The sequence below is a fragment of the Dromiciops gliroides genome, chromosome 3, assembly GCF_019393635.1.
Source record: "Dromiciops gliroides isolate mDroGli1 chromosome 3, mDroGli1.pri, whole genome shotgun sequence".
NCBI classification, from domain to species: Eukaryota; Metazoa; Chordata; class Mammalia; order Microbiotheria; family Microbiotheriidae; genus Dromiciops; species Dromiciops gliroides.
Genome location: NC_057863.1, coordinates 238,704,939 through 238,725,921, shown reverse-complemented (window position 1 = coordinate 238,725,921; position 20,983 = coordinate 238,704,939). Strand labels below are relative to the sequence as shown.

The 20,983-nt window shown below is 35.5% G+C and overlaps 1 protein-coding gene across 1 annotated transcript in view; it reads left to right on the top strand.

The window, feature by feature from the left end:
• Positions 1 to 6,092: 6,092 nt before the first annotated feature.
• ARSH (arylsulfatase family member H) overlaps positions 6,093 to 20,983 on the top strand; it is a 36,223-nt gene continuing 21,332 nt past the window's right edge. The window contains exons 1-3 of the mRNA XM_043995941.1: positions 6,093 to 6,115; positions 11,535 to 11,684; positions 16,950 to 17,071. Of these exons, the coding sequence (XP_043851876.1) occupies positions 6,093 to 6,115; positions 11,535 to 11,684; positions 16,950 to 17,071 (295 nt within the window). The remainder of the gene's footprint in view (positions 6,116 to 11,534; positions 11,685 to 16,949; positions 17,072 to 20,983) is intronic.

Here is a 20,983-nt window from a genome sequence, read left to right as displayed (position 1 = left end):
ATGAGGTTACAGTTCTAAGCCACTTCAGAGGCATGTGGTGAGACTAAATTATGTAATGTTTATAATGTGTTGAGATCAAAAGATACCATAAAGTACAAAGTATTATTAACCATGTACTTTTCTACTGTTTTCTTCCTGGGTGTAGTGATCAAATGATTTTTTAAAAATCTGTTGCATTGATTCCTGTTAATTATAGTTGTATTTTAAGTAGTGATGGGGACAATATTGGTGACTAGTCATTCATTTCCTAAATAACTCAGTCACTGTATTTATAGGTAATTTTTTAATAATAAAAGTAATTAATAGGCAGTCTAATATCATGTTCTGCAAGATATCCTGCTGTTCTATGGAGGTTTAATAAATGTTAACTAAAAATAATAACTATCTAAGTAAAATCATCAGAGTTGCAAGAAGTTTCGGAGTGCTTGCTGCTTTCACAAATATAGGAGTAACAGAGACTAACTGCTGAAGGTAAGTGGAAGTATCTGACTTTATCTTGCATTCTATAAATGTGATGTCTTTCTGTTAGATTATGAAGGGATTAGTGCTATTCGTGTCTGAGCTGGGAATTGAGTTCAAGGTCTTAAGATTTCTTATTTAATACTTAATGGATATCATGGATCTCATGACTTCACATAGCAACTTGTGTCTGAAAAGTTATTAATTTAAATCTGATACTCAGGTGATAACTATCAAAGGGTGTCATTGGGCCATTTTTAGGGTTATTAATTCACATTCTGTGCATTTTATTTTATGGTGATCTGGAGATATAGAATCTGAGAACATAACTATCTCCCTCAGGAGGAAAATGGTAAAAATGTGAATATTCACTGAAAAATATGTTTAAGAAGGGGCAAAGGAAATGAAGATGGCAGTTGACTGATAGAATTAAAAAGCATATATGAGTTAAGTTGACGAGTTTCAAGAGGCAGTGTTTATCTGTTTTGCTTACATTTTGATGACAGGCAATAAAATTAAATTATTTGAGTAAAAATTTGAAATATGTAGAAGTTAAAGACAATTTTGTTGATACAAGGACTGCTTTTCCTACTAGCTTTAGTATACGTCTGAGAATTTTTCTGACTACAAAAGCAAGTAAGGATGGAGAATCAATGGATTTTAGTTTGGGTCTATCAGCAAAAGAAAAGGAAGAAAACTTTAATTGCAATTCACTTTATTTTAGGGATACAAAAATCATTGAATATTTGCCTCATCTTCTTGAGTCTTTATCATATAGATAACTAAGAAAATTAATATCAAATGATTATTCTAGATATGGGGAAAGTTCAGGACAAGAGATGATCTTTTAAACTAAGTAGATTTTTCTAGGGACATTATAACCCAAGATCATCTAAGATAGCTCTATGTACAGACTATAAATTCTCTTAAGACTATGATTAGGTTATCAAAAAGATACTGAAAATCAGTCTAATTTAATCAGAAACTAGCCTAAGTAAATTATAAATATAGATGCTCTTCCATGAGATTTTGGAAGTTTGTGGTCAGAATCTATACTTTTTATTATTATCCAATATACTTGGTATTTCTAATGCCTTTTACCTAGTTTCTTCAAATGTTCTATAAGCTTTCTCTCACGGGTTATTATAGCATGCTCAAAATCATGGTAGAAGGCTGGTAGGTATTCCTGGTTCCGTTTTGTATATGACCAGAATAGAGGCACAAAGAAGATATTTTCTCAAAAGAATTCAAGCAAATGCCCGAGTGTAAGGTGTCCAAATTTGTTACCAATACTTATTTGTTATCATGGATTTCATGACTTTACCTAATATCATATATCTGAAAATGACTAACAGAATCCAATGTTTAAATGATAATTATCACACAGATCAAAAGAGAAAATGAAGATGGTGAGAAAGCTAGCTACCCTATTAAATTAGTTGCTTAATTCTCCCCAGGATATATCATATTTAGTCTTGAATGCAAGAAAAGAATGAAAACCAAAAGGGGAATCACAGTCTTGAAACCTGTATTCTGGAAGTTTGGGTGCTCCCTATTTTGAGCACAATCTCATGCTTCCTGTATTTGAAGAAGATAGGAGGATCCTTTGCCATTAGCAGAATACCATTTTTCCAAGATAGCTTGTTTTTAATTAATGGGTAGGGTGCATCTGAATGAATTGGGTACCCTGAAACAAGTCACCTAATTTCTGTTGCTCATTTTTCTCTATATAAAAGCAAAAATTATAATATAGTTACCTAGTTCCTCATTAAGATGCCATATGGTTTAATGAGATATTATCTCTATATCACTCTGATAAAAGGTCTTATAAACTGAATTACTATCATTCTTCATGGAGTTAAGAAATGCCTTCTTTCCTATTATGATTTCAGCAGCATGGGGATGATAGTATGAAATTTTGTCAAGACTATTATGATGTGTTGGTTCTTTTACATAACCTTTCCCTTTGGATTTATAAAGAAGGGGCAAAGGAAAGGAAAGTGGCAATTGACTGATAGCATTGACAAAAACAACACGACATGAATAAAGTCGATGGGTTCCTAGAGGAAGTGTTGATCTGTTTTGCTTATGTTTTTATGACTTAGGCAATAAAATTAAATTATTTGATTAAAAGTTTGAAATATTTAGAATTAAATACAAATGCAATTGAAGGAGGGGGAATTATCTTGAAAGTATACTGATCTATAGGGAGATCTATAGGGAGATCTATAGGGAGAGCAATAAGGAAAAAGGATAGGACCTGGAATCTCATCAGTGCAGGCAACTACTCATTGCCCCTTTCTACCAGTGCAGATTGGCACTTTCTCTATAACTTATACTCTAGAATTGCTTAGATAACTGAGGGGGTAAGTGGTAAGTCCAGATTTACATAATCAATATAAGTCTTAGACAGGACTTGAATCCAGGTCTTCCTAGTTCTAAGGCTAGTGTACTATGAAAAGGCAATCAGCATCTGGATGATGTCAGTTTTCAGATATGTCCGTTGGTAATATCACAATAGTGCTATAAACTGGGAAACATTTGATAAAACTCTTTTAAGGGAGAAATACCCAGGAATACCTGAAATTTATAGGTTACATTGAACAGCATAGCTATTATTCTATCAAAAAGGTCAGAAAGTAACAATAATTTATAAGTAATAGTGGGAATGCTGGAATAGAAGAATTGGTAGTGTTTCAATTATAAATATCCAGATAGAATATCAGGACTATTTTATGATCGAATGAGTGAATAGAGTATGACAAAGTACTTAATATAGGTATTCCAAAAAATTCCATAAAGCTTTAACAAATTAAAATTTTTATTGATACTTTTAGACTACTCATTATTAGATTCTCTTAGAGATATGAAAACTTTTAAAGTAGTTCATCAAAAAACATTTATTACAAGCTTATTATATGACAGCCACTCTTAGTGTTAGGGATACAACCCCTTCCCCCAAGCAAAAAATATTATTTGCCTTCAAGAAGTTCATTTAAAGGGGCAGCTAGGTGGCACAGTGGATAAAGTGCCGGCCCTGGATTCAGGAGTACCTGAGTTCAAATCCGGCCTCAGACACTTGACACTTACTAGCTGTGTGACCCTGGGCAAGTCACTTAACCCCCATTGCCCTGCAAAAAAAAAAAAAAAGAAGTTCATTTAATCAGAAAGAGAAGATATACATATAGGTAGGTATAGGTATAGGTATATGTAAGTACATATGTAAATGTGAAAGGCTATGCACATGTATGTATATTTACATATGTATATACACTCCTACGTGCACAGAAGATACATGAAAAGTATATAAGACCCTTCATTTCAGGGAACCTACCATGTTTCAAGGAGTTCATTCAATATTAAATAATTGTTAGGAAGTTTTGTCTTCAACAAATATAGAGAGGCCATATGGTACATTAGAAAGGGTATGAGATTTGATGGAAGATGAACTTAGTTCAAATCCAGAGTCTGCCAAATATCATACATGTGTCCATGGGTGAATCTTTTATTTTTCTTGATCTCAGTGTTACCATCTAGAAAATAAGGAGGCAGGAATAGATGTCCTCTAAAGTTCCCTCTTGCTCTAATTCCATAATTCTATGATGGTTTTTCATTTGATAAGTTTTCACTACTCTCCATAAACTCAATTCAACAGGATCTGATAGGGAAAACTAATGTGGTGATCTTTTTCTTAACAACTATTCTTTATCAAAAAATAATATAAAAAAAGACCATATTTGTTAGCATTTAAAAGTCAACTAGGAAGATTAAGCAGTTATATATAATACTTTCATTTCTCAAAGTTGTAGGAGTCAATTTCGATTACTTAAGGACTAGTCATGTAGGTTGACAACTACCCAGGGATTATTTCTTCACTTCTGTTTTTTGTGTGTCTTTCTGTGTGTGAATGTGTGTGTGAGAGAGAGAGAGACTTGGGCTCAGTGAATTAATGTATGCATCTAAAGATGGACTAGAGAAAAAAAAGAGACAAAGCTCAAAAAAGTCCCTTTTCATAATGTAAAATTGTCAGCTTCAAAATCAAAAGAAGAAATATATTAGGCATGATGGAAATGGTATATTTTAACCCTCTAATCTTGCCTATCCCTAAGGTCAAGGATGGTGCTAGGAAAAGTTATTAAGTGAGGTAAAGTTTGTGTAGGATGGTGTCCTACCTTTATTTTCCCTCTTTCCTTAGATCTAGGTGCTCAAAATACTCTACTCAGGCTGAACTTCTCAGGTCATTGCCTATATCAATTTCTCTTTGCTTGTCTCTCTTGTATTTTTTTTTATTCTTCAGATGCATATCCTTGGTTACCTATTAAAGGAAGAAGTAGTTTGGTAAAACTGGGCATTATGGTGTTAAATAAAGCTATGATTTATTATGCTACTCCTCCAGAACTTCCTTACTTAAACAGAAACAATATTTTAACACAAATAGATAAATATTTAAGATAGGATATTAAAAATAATTTCCAGTTCAGTGGGAAAAATATCCCAAGAGCAAAAAGGTCTTCTTCAATACCCTCATATGTCATTGTCTACTCCTTTCATTGTCAAAGCTGGATTTGTTTCTGACCTGCCCAAAGGAATGAAAAGCTATCTACTAGTGAAAAAACATGAGTTATGGGTTTCACCAGAATATGTCTTTAAAAATAAAGGGAAGAAGATTCAAGGTATTGATCATGAAGGAAGATACATATTATTGTATCAGGAACTTGAACTCTATCATCCACTCTACAGAAACTTTTGTCATGATAGTTGTTGGGTCACTTGAGATATAGTTAAGCAAATCTTGGCAAGGCATATTTAATCTTAACTACTTTTCAGGATAGAGTCAAAGAAGCTACAACTGAGATTTTTAAAAAAAATTTTTATAAAGGTTATCTCTGAGGGGGGAGAGGATGGTAAGAGATTCAAGTGACAATTTAGACAATGAAAAACAAAAACAAATCAATAAACTGTATCTAAAATAAATCTACATTACTTTGGGGTTTAAAATGACACCTTTAGTCTATCTTCCTGACCTCTCAGTCACTTAGAGCAATTTGGTAATCTCAAGTGCCACCTGAATCTTATTACGAATGGGACTCATCTTGATTCATGTTAGAGTTGGCAAACACATCCATGAGCTATGATGATTTTGACTATAAAGATTCCTTGTTATTCATAAATATTACTCATAATAAATATAATAATAATAACAACAATAATAAAATAATTATTTTCTTTTTCGATTAAAAGAAAATTATGTCACTGATTCATCATTAGTAGAGCATAACCTTTGTTTTGGATACCTAGCAGAATGCCTCCTACACTCTAGGTTGAAATGGATTTGTGTTTATCATTCCAATATGTATTTGAGTTGTTTTTTTGAAGAATATAACTAGCTTGTTTTGTGCTAGGCTCTCTGTGTTCTCATTTGCTCTTTCAACATGGTGAACTACAGCTTTCATCTGTAGTCATGCTGAGTGGTGAGGCAGGCATGTGGGTGATGTCCGTTCTAGAACAAAGCTAACAGATCTACCCAAGGTTTGAGAAATAAGTCTCATTAACCTGAATAATTATGCAACATCCTTTTATTTTATAGGTGAACTTAATTGATCTTGTTCCCTTAGGTAAACTAACAAGAAGCCATGAACCTCCCATCAAATGACTGGTAAGTAGGGAAGTTTGCGCTTCCTTGTTTGCTTATGTTCTGAACATTAATAGGTATGAGAGGTCTGGATTGGAGTTAGGACACTTAGCAATCTTTGATCTTCCTACTTATTACCTGTTTGATTTTGAACAAATCATATAGGTATCATAAGTTTCAGTCTCTTCATCAGTAAATAGAGATAATATTATACTATATTGGGGCAGCTAGGTGGCACTGCTCCTGGATTCAGGAGGACCTGAGTTCAAATCTAGTCTCAGACACTTGACACTTACTAGCTGTGTGACCTTGGGCAAGTCATTTAACTCTCATTGCCCCACAAAACAAATAAACAAACAAAAATAAATTTAATTGTTAACTTTTCAATGTTAACATGTACATCACAGAAATTGAAAAACATGAATAAGGATGTGATTTTTTGTTTTGTTGATTGTCTAAACTTAAAAAAATGGAGAAAATGTTAATAATGCAGATTAAAATGAAAAGTGTGTCATATGCATTTTTTTGAGGAAAGCAGGTTTTAAAATATTTAATAGTACACTGTGCTATAGGGTATGGGGCTACTAGATTAATCAATACCCAGGCCTACACACTGGGTAGCCAGAGAACAGCTTAGCTTTCTTTAAGTTTATAAGGGTTTTGAGTGGCTACAGAGTTCTTTCATACTATCGCCCAAAAGCCCTATTTTCCCCAATATCAGTTATCAGTTAATAGCTTCCTGATGTCCATCAATCAATTTAATGAGAAAGTAAAGGAAGGATAGAAGTGCAAAAACACTCTCTTACCCTCAATCAAGCATACTGTCTACCCATGCTCAAATTCTGTCAGTAGAGAGAGTGGATTTAAGCTTGATATGGTCATTAGCATACATTCCCTCCCACCAAAATTGATTTCTGGATTTAGCATCCTGCTTGAATTGTTTTCTTCCTTGATGGACCTCAAGTGTTGACTTCTGGGTTGCTTCACTGTTGGGCTGGTTCAAGTAGTTTGGTTCTCAGATCTGCTTTCTCCTCAGACTTGGCTTTTGCAACTACTGTCAAGAGTCTGCTATGAACTCCACTTGCAGTACCTCTACTGATTCTTTTGACCTTTCAAAATTCAGAGGGGAACTGTTCTTTCTCTAATATTCAGTCACAAAATCAGGAAAGAATGAATCAATGAAAATACATTGTTGGGGGTAGCTCACCAGCCCTGGATGTAGGAGGACCTGAGTTCAAATCCGGTCTCAGACATTTGACACTTACTAGCTGTGTGTCCTTGGACAAGTCACTTAACCCTCATTGCCCTGCAAAAATAAAACAAAAAGCAAACAAAAACCGAAAGCCAAAAAAAAAACCAAACCATTGTTATGTGCTTACTATATGCCAGGAACCCTGCTAAGTGCTAAGAATACAAAGAAAAAAAAGAAATAAAGGAAGAAAGAAACAAAGAAAAAAAAAGAGGCAAAAGCAGTCACTGCCTCCAAGGAACTTACAATCTAATGGGGGAGACAATATCCAAAGCAAGCTTCATACAGAATATATATGAGATAATTAACAGAAAGAAGGCACTGGAATTAAGAATATTTGGGGAAGCCTTAGACAAAACAATAAGAACTCACTTTCATGGACTGGTGGCAAGATGGGTGTGTTGTGAGGGGAGGCACTCCCATTGAGCTGTTCAGAGCACTTCTGGCCTCATTTCCTACCAGGGAAAAGAGAGATTTCATTAATAGGACACTTTTGAATTCCTACTCAGTTGTAATTCATTAGTCAACTAAAATCTTTTTGTCCTCATACAATAAGCCAACAAGAGATAGTAGAGATACTTATAACTACTCAGAATCAGGGAAGAAAAATGGACCCTCTATCAGGAATTTCTGGAAGCAGGTTCACCCAGCCTTCATGTAAGTTTTTGAACTTGCCTGTTGTCATGGACAGGTGTTGGCCTCTCTAATTTACCATGATCATGTAGATTCAAGCTGAGGAAATCATTTTTAGCATGATCCTCACTATCTTTTGGTTCTGGTAGTTTTCCTTGCCCCCTTGTCCTCTCAACTTCCCCCCCCCCACACACACACACCTCAGTTGTTTTATACACACTAAATGAGAAAAAAAATAGACGCAAAATGAAATATGAACCACATCAAGTATGGAAGGACAAACTAAATATTTTTGGCTGCATTTGTGCAAAGCAAAGTGTTTTATTGTTTCATTTTGTTTTTGCAGTTCTCTGTCATTTGACCCTAAGTGCTATTTGCTCCTCTGTCACATCATCACATCTTTCATCTGTTTTTTTTTCCCTCCTTTCACATAGTCACCACCCTTATTACTACTCTCTTGGGTGAACATAATCACCCCAATTAATATTTCTACTTCCCTCTCCAATCCATTATCTACACACTGACAAAATAATTTTCCCAAATCACAGGTCCTGAACTTTTTACTTCCTGATCAAGAGCTTAAGGTAGTTCTTCTCACCTCTGGCATGAAATAAAAACTCCTTGGTCTAATATTTCAGATCTTCCACAACCTGGTTCTAATCTTCCTTTCCAACTTGATTTTATATTGCTTCAGGCACTTCACATTACATCCAAAGAAGTTAATTATTCTCTTGGACTTGTGTGGGAGCATAAAGATTCATGATAACCATCCTTTTATTTCCAATGAACTACTTTCTCATTACCACTTTTTATATTCCTCTTCACATGGGGGAACCTTGTTCCCCCATATCCAGTAATAAGTTGCCATGACCTGTCAGTTTCATCTTTGCAACATCTTTTGTATATACCCCCTTCTTACCTTTGATACCACTACCCCTGTGATGCAGGTTGTAATCACTTCACACTGGCCTATTGAAATAGGCTACTGGTTGATCTGCCTGCCTTGAGTTTCCTCCATCCTGGCTTCCTTGCTGTTTCCCAAAAAGGATATTCCATTTCTTGGGTTTGGGCATTTTCTTTAGTAGTCTGGAATGTACAGAATGTGCTCCTTCCTCATTTTAATCTACTGTTTTTCTCTAAGTCTCAAATGAAATTCTTTCTTCAGGGAGCCTTTTTCTAATCTTGATTAATGTGAGTGCCTTTTGTCTTTTAGTTATTTCCAATTTATCCTGTATATAGCTTGTTTGTACATAATTGCTTATTGTTTCCTCCATTAGATTGTGAGCTCCTTAAAGGCAGGAACTGTCTTTTGCCTCTTTTTTTAACCCCAGCATTCAGAAGAGTGCCTAGTATATACTAGGTGCTTAATAAATGTTCATTGACTGAGAGCCCTAAAATAAGGGAATTTTCCATGTAAATGTTGTCACTGTGTTTGATGAATTTCTTTCCTTGCCCTATCAATTTTAGATCCACGAAGAAATAAGGGGTATTAAAACACCCTAAGCATTCAGAAATGTTTCTCGTGTCAAAAATGAACTTTGCACAAATGATATCTGGAACACTTCCTTGAGACAATGCAATTAATATGAGGAAATCTTACCTCAAAGTTAAAACATATTTCAATAAACACCATATTCTAGTGTGCAGAGGCTTTTGTTTTAAATTAATATCTGTAGAGTCATACGCATATAATTCTTGATTTCTTGAAAATCATTAGAATCCTACATGGCTTCTAATGTCCCAAACACCTTGAAAATTCTATGAAAATCAACTTCTTTACAAGGTAATTGACTATCCTCAATACAATAAAATCAATCATTCAACATTGCCATGCTGTGAAAAACAAGACTATTGATGGCTTCTTAGAGCTTAGACAGAGCCAGAAGAGTGAAGCAGGTTATTTTGCAGTATACTTTGTAGTATACTTGTGGGAGGAAAGAGAAAGGCTTATCATTTCATTGCATTTTCAGGAGAATATGGCATCAAATAGTAAGCAGGTAACAGGGACGTCACCCCGGGAGGTCTGGCAGCAAGTAGATACACATCCAGGGCTTGTTTGGGGACAGAGCTCTAGTCTCTAGAAAGGTCAACAAGATTCAAGGACAGCCATTTAATGACAAGGGAATGGGAGAGGGACCCTGCTAATAATAATTATAACAACAACAGTAGCTAGAATTTATATATTACTTTAAAGTTTGCAAAGTGCTTTCCATATCTGAGTTCAGTTGCTCCTTCAACCTGATAGGTAAGGACTATTGTTATGCCCATTTTGCACATGAGGAAACTGAGCCCACCTTGTCTTCCTAACTACAAGGCTAGTGCTGTATCTACTATTATGATGATTATCAATGAAGTACAAAGTGGAGGGGTGGGGCAACTTGACCAAAATGAAGGTTATGTTTTAAAATTGTATTATTATTTATTTTTTTTTGTGAGGCAATTGGGGTTAAGTGACTTGCCCAGGGTCACACAGCTAGTAAGTGTCAAGGGTCTGAGGTCAGATTTGAACTCAGGTCCTCCTGAATCCAGGGCTGGTGCTCTATCTATTGTGCCACCTAGCTGCCCCTAGATTTGCATTTTAAGATTGTAGTAGAATAGGCAGGAAGAGTTCCTTGAGGCTGAAATATCTTTTTCTTTCTTTTTTTTTTTTGTGGGCAATGAGGGTTAAGTGACTTCTCTAGGGTCACACAGCTAGTAAGTGTCAAGTGTCTGAGGCCGGATTTGAACTCAAGTCCTCCTGAATCCAGGGCCAGTGCTTTATCCACTGCGCCACCTAACTGCCCCAGTGAAATATCTTTTTACCAGCCATTGTAGGTCTTTGCCTTGAAGGATATGGCCCCAGGACCTGTGCAGAGTTAAGAGGTACTCAATTAAATTCAGCTGGACTGAGATAGGCACAGAGAGAGGCTAGTCATCTTTGATCCACTGTTTAGCAGTGAACACTTTTAAATGTTTCTTTGTCTTGTCTTTCCTCTTTTACAAAAATGAGAGCTATGTCCTAAAGTGCCAAGATTGCTTGTTTATGGTTAGCATTCTTAGATTCATCATACAGCACTTTCATCTCTATATTTATTGCTTGATATGAATTAAGGAGGCTCTAGGAATATTTCATAAATAAAACTAAAGAATAAGTGGCCAAAAGCAAATAATTCATCCCAAAGTAGCCAACTTACTAGTAGTGATTTTTTTTGGTACTTAGTTTGCTCAGAAAGCAAAAGCGTGGGTTTTTTTTTTTTTGTTTGTTTGTTTTGTTATTTTTTTGCAGGAATAAGATCCATAACTTGTCTAACTTAGCAGAAGTAGCCAGAACTTATCTTCTGATGTGATAAATCTTCAAAAATACAAGTTTACCTCCATGACAAACTTTAATATTAGGTCATTATTCATTACCAACAGTTTGGATTAATTTAGTTTTCCATTTTTTGTTTTTGTTTTTTACTGCAAACAACAAAATGAAGGCCTGAAACAATGTAATTGACATTATTTTTTTTTTAAAGTCTGAAACTAACCTCGATGAAAATCTCAGTTGATAATTTAACAATTTTTATGTGTTTATTTCAGGAGCTGTTGGACTTTAATATCAATTTGTTGCTTATTTTGGAGAGTGAGTGGATTGAACCCATCAATGAATTCTAGGCCTAATATTGTACTCTTCATGGCAGATGACCTTGGAATTGGAGATTTAGGTTGCTATGGTAATAATACAATGAGGTAAACATACAGGAACTGTTTTCTATTCTTTTTTAACATAAGACATGATTCAAGCAGTGACTATCTTTACCTCTAATTAAGATTTTCTTTGTTCCTTTGTTTGTTTGTTTCTTTTTTTGGTAATTCCCATAAACCAGCACAGATGAACAAAACTCAGTGGTCAGTGAAGCAGTTGGGCTAGCCTGAGGCAAATTTAAGAAGTAATGAAAGTATCTCTCTACTTTTAGCATCCCCACCCTTCCCTCATAATTTTTTCCCATACTCTCTCCAGGATATTCCTTTCTACTGCCTCCTTGCTCTCAGAAAAGATTTATTTAGCATTTGCACTTTGTTATAAATTTAACTCAGTGTTACTAATATCAGGAAAATTTAAGATTTAGAACATTTCTCATTGTGGAAAGAAAGGTTTTGCTCCATGTTAATGTAGTGTCAGGCAGACTTGAATAGGTGAGGAAATGATTTTCCCCCTGAAACCTTCTCATTACTCCTAGAATCACAACATATAGGCACCAAGATACTTTGCCCTCATTAAGCATCACCTTTGTGCAATATATAGAATCCTGATAATGCAGTCATTGGGGATTAGTGGGGGTGGGTAGAGAGAGCACAACCACTAATAAGGACACCTGTGTTCTCACCATTTTGTGTTGAGCAAGGTGCTGATTAGTACAGATAAGGAATCATGTGAAGCAGTTTCAGGTAATCAAAGTCACTTTATTTATAGTTATAATTATGTAAAATATGGGAATTTGACCCACCCTGATGGAAAGACGCAGTGCAAATTCTAATAATGTGACCACTTCAAAGGATTTATTATTCAGATTAATTGGGACCTAGCCATATAGTGGTATAGCTAAACTTATGAGATATTATATGCCTTGGGCATTACTTATATCCTCAAAATTTCCTAGTTGTCTGAAAGGTTAACAAAATGCAGCTAGTTTATTCTTTTAATATTTTGTGTTAATTAGTTGGAAATATAAAGGCAGCATATTGTAGTGAGGAGAGTGTTGGGTATTGAATTAGGAAGACTTGGATTCCAGCTCCCCTAGACTTAGAAGGAACCTCAGCAACCATCTATTCAAAGCCATACCCACAAATAATCATCATTTGACAAATCTTGATTACTTTTCCTTCAGCGTGAAGACCTCTAATTAAACAGAACTTGCTACCTTCTAAGATGGGGTTTTACACATATAGATGACTACAGTTTTTTTCTAACATCAAATCCAAACTCATATCTTCATAATTTATGCTTGTTGCTTTTGGTTCTGATCCTTGTGGCCAAACAGAACAAGTAGAATCTCTTTTCCATGCTAAGCCCTTCAAAAGTTGGAAGATCGCTATCATATCTCCCATGAGTCTTCTAATCTCTAGTTCCTCTAACTGATCCTTGTGCAACATGGATTCAAGGCCTTTCACAATCCTAGTTGCTCTCCTATGAGTATTTATCTTATATCAATCACTGTTCTAATATGCCAAGGGCAGAATGAAGTTAGTTTTCTTTATTCTAATTTCTAGATGCTTATACCTCAAACTTACTGACCAAAATCACACTACGTTTTTTAGCCTTCTGTATCTTCCTATTAATCCCTAGAGCATTTTGAAACAAATGGCTAGCTAACCATTTCCATCATCTTGTACTTTTGAATTAAATTTTTTTGTATTCATGGAAGATTTTGCATTTAATTCTACTAAATCTCATTTTTTAAGTTTTATTCTAATACTGACTCTATCATCACAACAAGATTCACATCATTTATACCAATTATTGAAGAATAGATCCAGAAGGTAATTTCTCTTTTTTCTTTCCTTCAATTTTTAAAGAATGAAGTTATGATTAATTCAAGTAAAGAAGTTATTGGTTGCATTTTTTACAGACTGAGAATTCCAATAGATACATGCATAATTTGTTTCCTCATTATGGCTATATCATGCTGCTGTGCCAAACTTTTGATCTCTTTTGGCATTTTTATTTTCTTTTTCTGTCCAAGTGTTTTGTAGTATACTTTTGGAACTCTTACATGGGCTAGTTTTCCTTTGTGAGATACGGGCCACCCATTCTCTATGGCCTGGTTAACTTGCATCAACTTATTTTCATATAGTCAAGTCTGGGTTCCCAGAGAAGGACCATTACCACATGACTATAACTCAAGTTATCATAGGGACTTACCAGTAACCCTTTGTAGAGAACTCTATTCTTCCACTTTGCCACCCAAACTCAGGAGCCCTCATCATTGCTTTCCATTTCCTCAAAATCAAACAGTTCTAGTGATCACACTATTAGCTACTAAACATAATACAGTTACCTAAAAAGAACCAATAATAATCCAAAAAGTCAAAGTTACTTAATATAAGGCAAATGCAGGAATAATTAATACATCATATGCTACACACAAACGTGAGCCTTATGCTCCCTCTAATGCACACAGTATCAGTATGGGAGGATGGGAATATGTCTACAGAAACCTAACAGAAAGAAGGGGACATCTAGGTGGCTTATTGGATAGAACACTGGTTCTGGAGTCAGGAAGAACTGGATTTGAATTTGGCCTCAGATATGTCCTAACTTTGTGACCCTGGGCATGTCACTTAACCTGTTTACCTTAATCCACTGGTGAAGAAAATGGAAAACCACTGCATTATCTTTGCCAAGAAAACCCCATGAACAATATAGTCACGAAGAGTGAGGAATGACTGAACAACAATAACTAAGATGATCCATGTAGGTGGGGCAATTCATAATTGTGAAGTACAGGTTTTGAAGTCCTTGGTTCCTTTGTGCAAAACCTGGACTACACAAAATCATTTCTCTACTATAATTCCCCTTCTGATCCTCATTGTTCTTTTCATGTGCAAATCTGCTCCTGTTCTACCTTTGAAAAGATACAACAGTAAGGAACTCTTTTAAATCATAATCATCCTGAAAGAGCATTGATTACTATGCAATTGTGATTTGAAGCAGATTCATAAACAGTTTCGTTAAGCCAGCAAAATGCAAAGCTCATTAGGTTGGTTTGCTAGGAAATAATGACAAGTTGAAATAGCTCAAGAGGATACTGACTCATCTAATCAGCTTCAGCTTATACTTACAGTAAAGCAAATGCAGAGCTTGTCTCCCCTGCGCTACCACTATACTTTTCCTTCTGAAACCATAAAGGAAATCAGAAAGAAACCAGCCATTTCTGAGAGTTTTTGCCTCTTTATTCTTTTGTTTATCCTTTAGATAGTGCTCAGTGGCAATAGTGGAAACTATAGCAGACTTTAGCTCTCCTCTAGTCAAAAGGCTCATGAGCTTCCCCCTCCCCCCCATCTAATTGAAAGCAAGATGGCTAAATTTCTGTCAGCAGCATTCTTAGAACAGCTGCTACAGCCTTTTTGTCAGCTGAATGATTCTGCTATCATTTTCTCACTCATTTTCTGCTGTCTTCTTAACTGCCCCTGTTCCTTCTCCTTCTGGATTCTACAACACTCCTTTTTTTTTTTCTGGGCAATGTGGGTTAAGTGACTTGTCCATGGTCACACAGCTAGTAAGTGTCAAGTATCTGAGGCTGGATTTGAACTCAGGTCCTCCTGAATCCAGGGCCAGTACTTTATCCACTGTGCGCCCAACTGCCCTTCTTCAACACTCTTAATGGCTCAAAATTGAGCAAATCACCTTTGCATTATGAAATAAAACTCATAAAATCAAACCTTCAGTTATGCAATGAATAGTTCTTATTTCATTGTCCCATAGTCTCTGAAAAGTTTTTTTTTCATTATTATGTGAGTTTTATTCTAACAAACTCCACAAACAGTTACATGCAAATGAATTGAGGGAATACAAAGGCCTACAACCTCAAACATTTGTTTTTCCTCAAACAGTTCCTCTCATATCTTTATTTGTTCTTCTACAAGTCCTTGGCTCACATTTCAATGGTAAAACTATTTCTTTACACATGAGTTTCAATAGTTAGTTTTTCATGCACATAAATTCTTTGTCCCTTGTTACAACCAAGCTTTTTACATATGAAACAGTCGGTGACTTGACAAGTTAATTTTTCTTTACAAGAGTACATTTTCATCCCTCAATTGACATTTTTCTTTTTTTTCCAACAATCAAACTGCATATGTGAGGAAAGACCAGTACCTTACACACTGAGGATAAAATCACTTATTTTTCTTCTAATCATGTTCATGCAAATGCTTTTCATATACAAGCTGTATGGACCTAAGTGTGTTACTTGATGCCTATGTATCTTAAGCTATTCCTTTGCTCTTACCTATAATCCCCCATAAATCTCTATTACTGATAACTAGATATTCTTGTAATTGGAAAAATATAAACATAAGAACTAGAAATAGAAATGAACAGCATTAAGATAAAGAATATTTCACCCACTTTAAATACCACAATTTAGTTACAAATAAGGCTAATTTGTTCCACAGAAGATCTTTAAAATTTCAATCTAACCAGCCTACATATCATTACTTTTAGTTCTAACTAATTGACAGTACACATCACTCCCATGAAAATTGTTGGCTATTTTGTCAAAAGAAATACATCCCTTCTAACAATGGATGTAATTTAATATTTTGTCCAGTTACTTGATGATAGCTATTATTCAAATGAATATTTGTCAATACTTCTTGAAATATCTATAATGTTGATAGTGAATGCTGACATTTTCAGTGTAGAACTCAACTCTGCTACAGCTTATTCAATGGTCTTCATGTTCACCACTTTCTAGCGAACCTGGACATCAGCCTTCCCTGCTCCCAGTGAGGATGGTCCTTGAACAACACACATGGCAATACATCATCTGACCCATACTTGAAGACTTCTTAGTTTGGTAGGGATTTCATAAGATCATAGTTCACTGACAAAATATTTAAGAATATTGGCTCACCTCCATTACATAATGGGGTACCAGAGCAGGATCAGAGAGACAACATCGTACAGTGGGAAAATTGCTGGATTTGGAATCAAAGGATATGAGCTCAAGTGCTGCCTCTGCCACCTGGTAGACCTTGGTCAAGTCACCTTACCTTTCTCAATCTGTTTCCTCATCTGAAAAATGAAGGGATTGGATTAGTTGACCCTAAAGTTCCATCTCTTTGTAAAATGGAATCCTGTGATTATTACTGTAAGTACGTGACAACATATAAAAAAGATTTACCAGAACTGAACAAAGAGATCATCTTGTAAGTTGGTAAGCATTTAATACTGGTCTATTTTGTTGGAATTAAAATCTCAATGTTTTATACTCTTTCTTTGGATTTTAGCACCCCTAATATTGATCGCCTTGCTAGAGAAGGTGTAAAACTCACTCAGCACCTAGCAGCAGCTTCAATGTGCAGTCCAAGCAGAGCTGCTTTCCTGACCGGCAGATACCCCATCAGAACAGGTTTGGAAAATTTTCAATATGGCAGTATTTTCTAACCAAAAAGTTTGTTCAAGACACTATATGCACATTTCTTTATAAATTATTTATAATAAATATCATACATATCTTCCAAAAGGATTTGATAGGATAGTGGTGGGAAGTAGACTTACGATTTCATTAGTATAGTGAATTCCCAGGTTAAGGAAAATCTTTCTACTTATGCAGGTTGGCACCTTCTCTGCAGCTTATTGTCTTCCATAGTTACCTAGAGGACTGAGAGTTTTCGTAATTCATCTAGGTGTCACTGCCAAGTGTGTCTGTCAATGGGTCAGAGGCAGGGCTTGAACTCAGGGGCCCTGACTCTAAGATTTGCTCTCTATATACTACAGCACATTCTAATGCTAAAAATAATATGAAAAATGATAAAGATACAGCAAAACTTGTTCAAAAGATCAGTAAAATGGAAGTACAGGATAACTAGAATTGCTTAATAGCAGCTATGTACAAATCTACATATAAGTGAAAGGGTGGATGATGTGATAGTGTAAGTTTGTGTTCCCACTTTTATGTGCCTTCCTGACTCATGTAACTATCTTGAAGTCCTGTTAAGTTGTCATATGTTGTCCCTAGATCCCCTAGAGGTGTCACTGGAGCTTCCCATTGGCACTCTGGGGAAGGCGGTTTTAAGTAGACCCAAGATATTGGAAGATATCAGTGTCTGTAGTTAGGATGTGAACAGAGTTGAAAGGAAATGTCTTGGCCTGTTAGAAGGTAAAAAGAGGTTTAGGATAAACATATACTATCACCTCATTTATTTGACATTATGAGAGAAGTAGGCATTCCAATTAAGAGAATAACAAGTCATTCTTGTAAAATTTTATTTTTAAAATGTTTGCCATTTGAATAGAAAACTTTTGAAAATGGGCTATACATATCTCAGTTTTCTTAAAGATTAGAAATAGGGACTGGACCTAGTATTTCATAGTTATAGAGAGTTCCCAAATGAAGAAACTCCTCTATCTTTCCTACATGCAGTTGGCACTTTCAAGTGAAACTTAGTCTTAGAGAGTTGCTTAGAGATCAAATGACTTGTCTAAGGTTGCACAGCCAGTATGTGTCAGGGAAATAAGGTTTGAACTCAGGACTTCTTCACTTCAGAGTCAGTTTATTACCTACTATGCCAAAGCATGCTATGGCAACTTCAACTTTTTCTTGATGACTTAGGGTCCTCATAATGAATACCAATTTTATACTGTACTGTATTTTGATCACATTTCCCAGAGGTTATTGTGGTATGTAAAACTACTTCCACATTGTTGCCACTGACTTAGAAGTGCTATGGTTGTGGTTTTTGTTTGATTGTTCAGTTGTGTCCAACTCTTAGTGACTGTGTGGACCAACTGTACATGGGGTTTTCTTGACAAAGGTATTGAAGTGGTTTGACATTTCCTTTTCCAGTTTTGGAGGTAAGGATTAGGTGACTTGACCAGAGTCACACAGCTAGTAAGTGTCTGAGGTCAGATTTGAACTCTAGTCTTTTTGATTTCAGGGCTTGTGCTTTATCCACTATGCCACCTAACTGCCCAATCATTATTGTTATTGGTTGTTTTTCTTATTTCTGGTATTTACTTTGTGATGTGTTTTTTTCCTCTTTTCTTGTCCAGCTATCAATCTCTACAGCTGTCTGTGAACTTGTAGCAGCAACTCCAGCTTTGTTACTTTTAGATCTGCCCTGGACTTCACATCCCATATAATCAAACTTATTTAAATTATGTCTAAGTATAAATAAGTTGGAAATAATAAAAGTGTATGGGTTGTGGCCTTTCACTTCTCAGATGCTTTCCTCCCTTTTCACAAACTTTTGGGATTTCAATAATTTCCCACATCAATGAAATTCACACATAAGTGACATCTGACTCTTTACAAAAAGAGTGTAACAAAGAGAAAACTGTCTGAGGTTCTCTTCCAAAGTTTCAGTAGGCGAATATGGAGGTGATTTATAGGAAACTGTATCATTTTTAGTGATTATCATGTAAACATTATCTCAAAAGATTCAATCTAAGATCTAGAGTTAATCCAATCCTTTTATTTTTGTTTCTCCTTTTTCAGGGCCTATCTTCCTCCCATATCCAATGCCCTATAGGAGGCATGAATGAACAGAATACATTGATAGTTGCGGAACTTGGTCTTGAGAGTTCAGTAGGAACTTCATCCTCCCCCACCATATATGGGTTCCAGGTGCCCCACTTTATTTTTGGTTCTAGTTTGAGGTGTATGAAAATGAATGAGAACCCATATAGATTTAACTGGAAGGAGACTGGTATAATGCTCTAATCCCTGCCATCCCCAGGTCTAGCTCTTCCTTCCCCACAGATAAAAGCTCTCTCAAGTTTTGCAGATGCAATCTATACCTCAAAGTCTGTTTATATGTGACTCTTCTCATTAGTGGAGATTGATTTTGAAATGCCTCGTCCCTGTATGACGGATTTAGTTGGTAAGAAGTGAGATCCTGATCTGGCTTCCAGCTTTGGAAGAAGAGACTCTCTTCATATACCTGAAGTGAGAGAAAAACTCTGGGAAGAAGCCAACAGCTTAATCAAGGACCTTTCCCCAGCTTACTACACTAGTGATTTTGGAGACTTCTCCCTATTCTTGTGTATATAATTTCTGTAATTTCTGTTTGTTCCTGGTTTGGATGAATGGGTTCATTTGGTATTTGCTATATGTATTTTTTGAAGAACTGGCATTTGGTTGAAAAGGAGTCAAGACTGTTAAGATATTGCAATCAGATGCTGAGTTTAAACCTAAAAATCAATTCTCTTAGATTAACAACATTTTTAGGGGGAGATAGATATAGTTCCAGCTCAGTAGCCCTTCTCTGATAAGAAAACAGTGGTCATTCTCTGACCTTAATCTTCTCTCCCCTCTTCTGACAAAAATCAAAGGCTCCCTTAGAGAATGGGGGAGGGGAGAAGGTTTTAGAAATATCATTCATGGGCCCTCTATATAATTAAATTGCTGCAGTAGCCAGTCCCCAGTTTATAGATTGATGGCATTCCAAAAATTCAATTGCAAATTAGGTGTTTGTAATATAACACATTTTCCCACAGAAATGAACATAAATGTTATTTATACGCACAGGCTAGCAAATAAATGTCTATTTAATTCACATTGTAGCTATACCATATGGTACTAAAGACCTTGAGATGCACAGACTATTTCTCCCACTATCCTACTAGATTGTTTCTCTGTTTTTGCTTTGCCTGGTTTTGGTATCACCACCATATTTGTGTCATAAAACGAATTTGGTAGAACTCCTTCTTCACCTATTTTTCCAAATAATTTGTATAATATTGGAATTAATTGTTCTTTAAATGTTTGGTAAAATTCACCTGTAAACCCATCTGTCCCTGGGGATTTTTTCTTAGGGAGTTCATTAATGGCTTGTTCAATTTCTTTTTCTAATATGGGTTTATTTAAGGATTTTATTTCTTCTTTATCCTACTAGATTGTAAGCTTCTTGATATCAGAAACTCTCTTTTACCTTTATTTGTGTCCCAAGTGCTTAGCACAGTGCCTAGCACATGGTAGGCACTTAAATGTTTGTTGATTAACTAACTCACCTTGCTTCAACACTTATTATGACAAGACATTTTATAATTTCTTTTTATTATTGAGTGAAGATCTGAAAAAAATAAAGCATTTTTTTGGATTCAGTTTTGTGCTTGTTATGGGATCTGATTAAAGCACAGTAGGACATAAGGAAAAGGGCCATGGACTTGGAGTGAGATTTGGATTTGAACCAAAGGTTTGATACTCACTAAATTGAAGACCTTCAACAACTCTCATAACTTCTTTGAGTCTTGGCTTAATGATATGTAAAATGAAAAGTTGGGACTAGATGATTTCTAAATTTGCTTCCAGATTATTTCC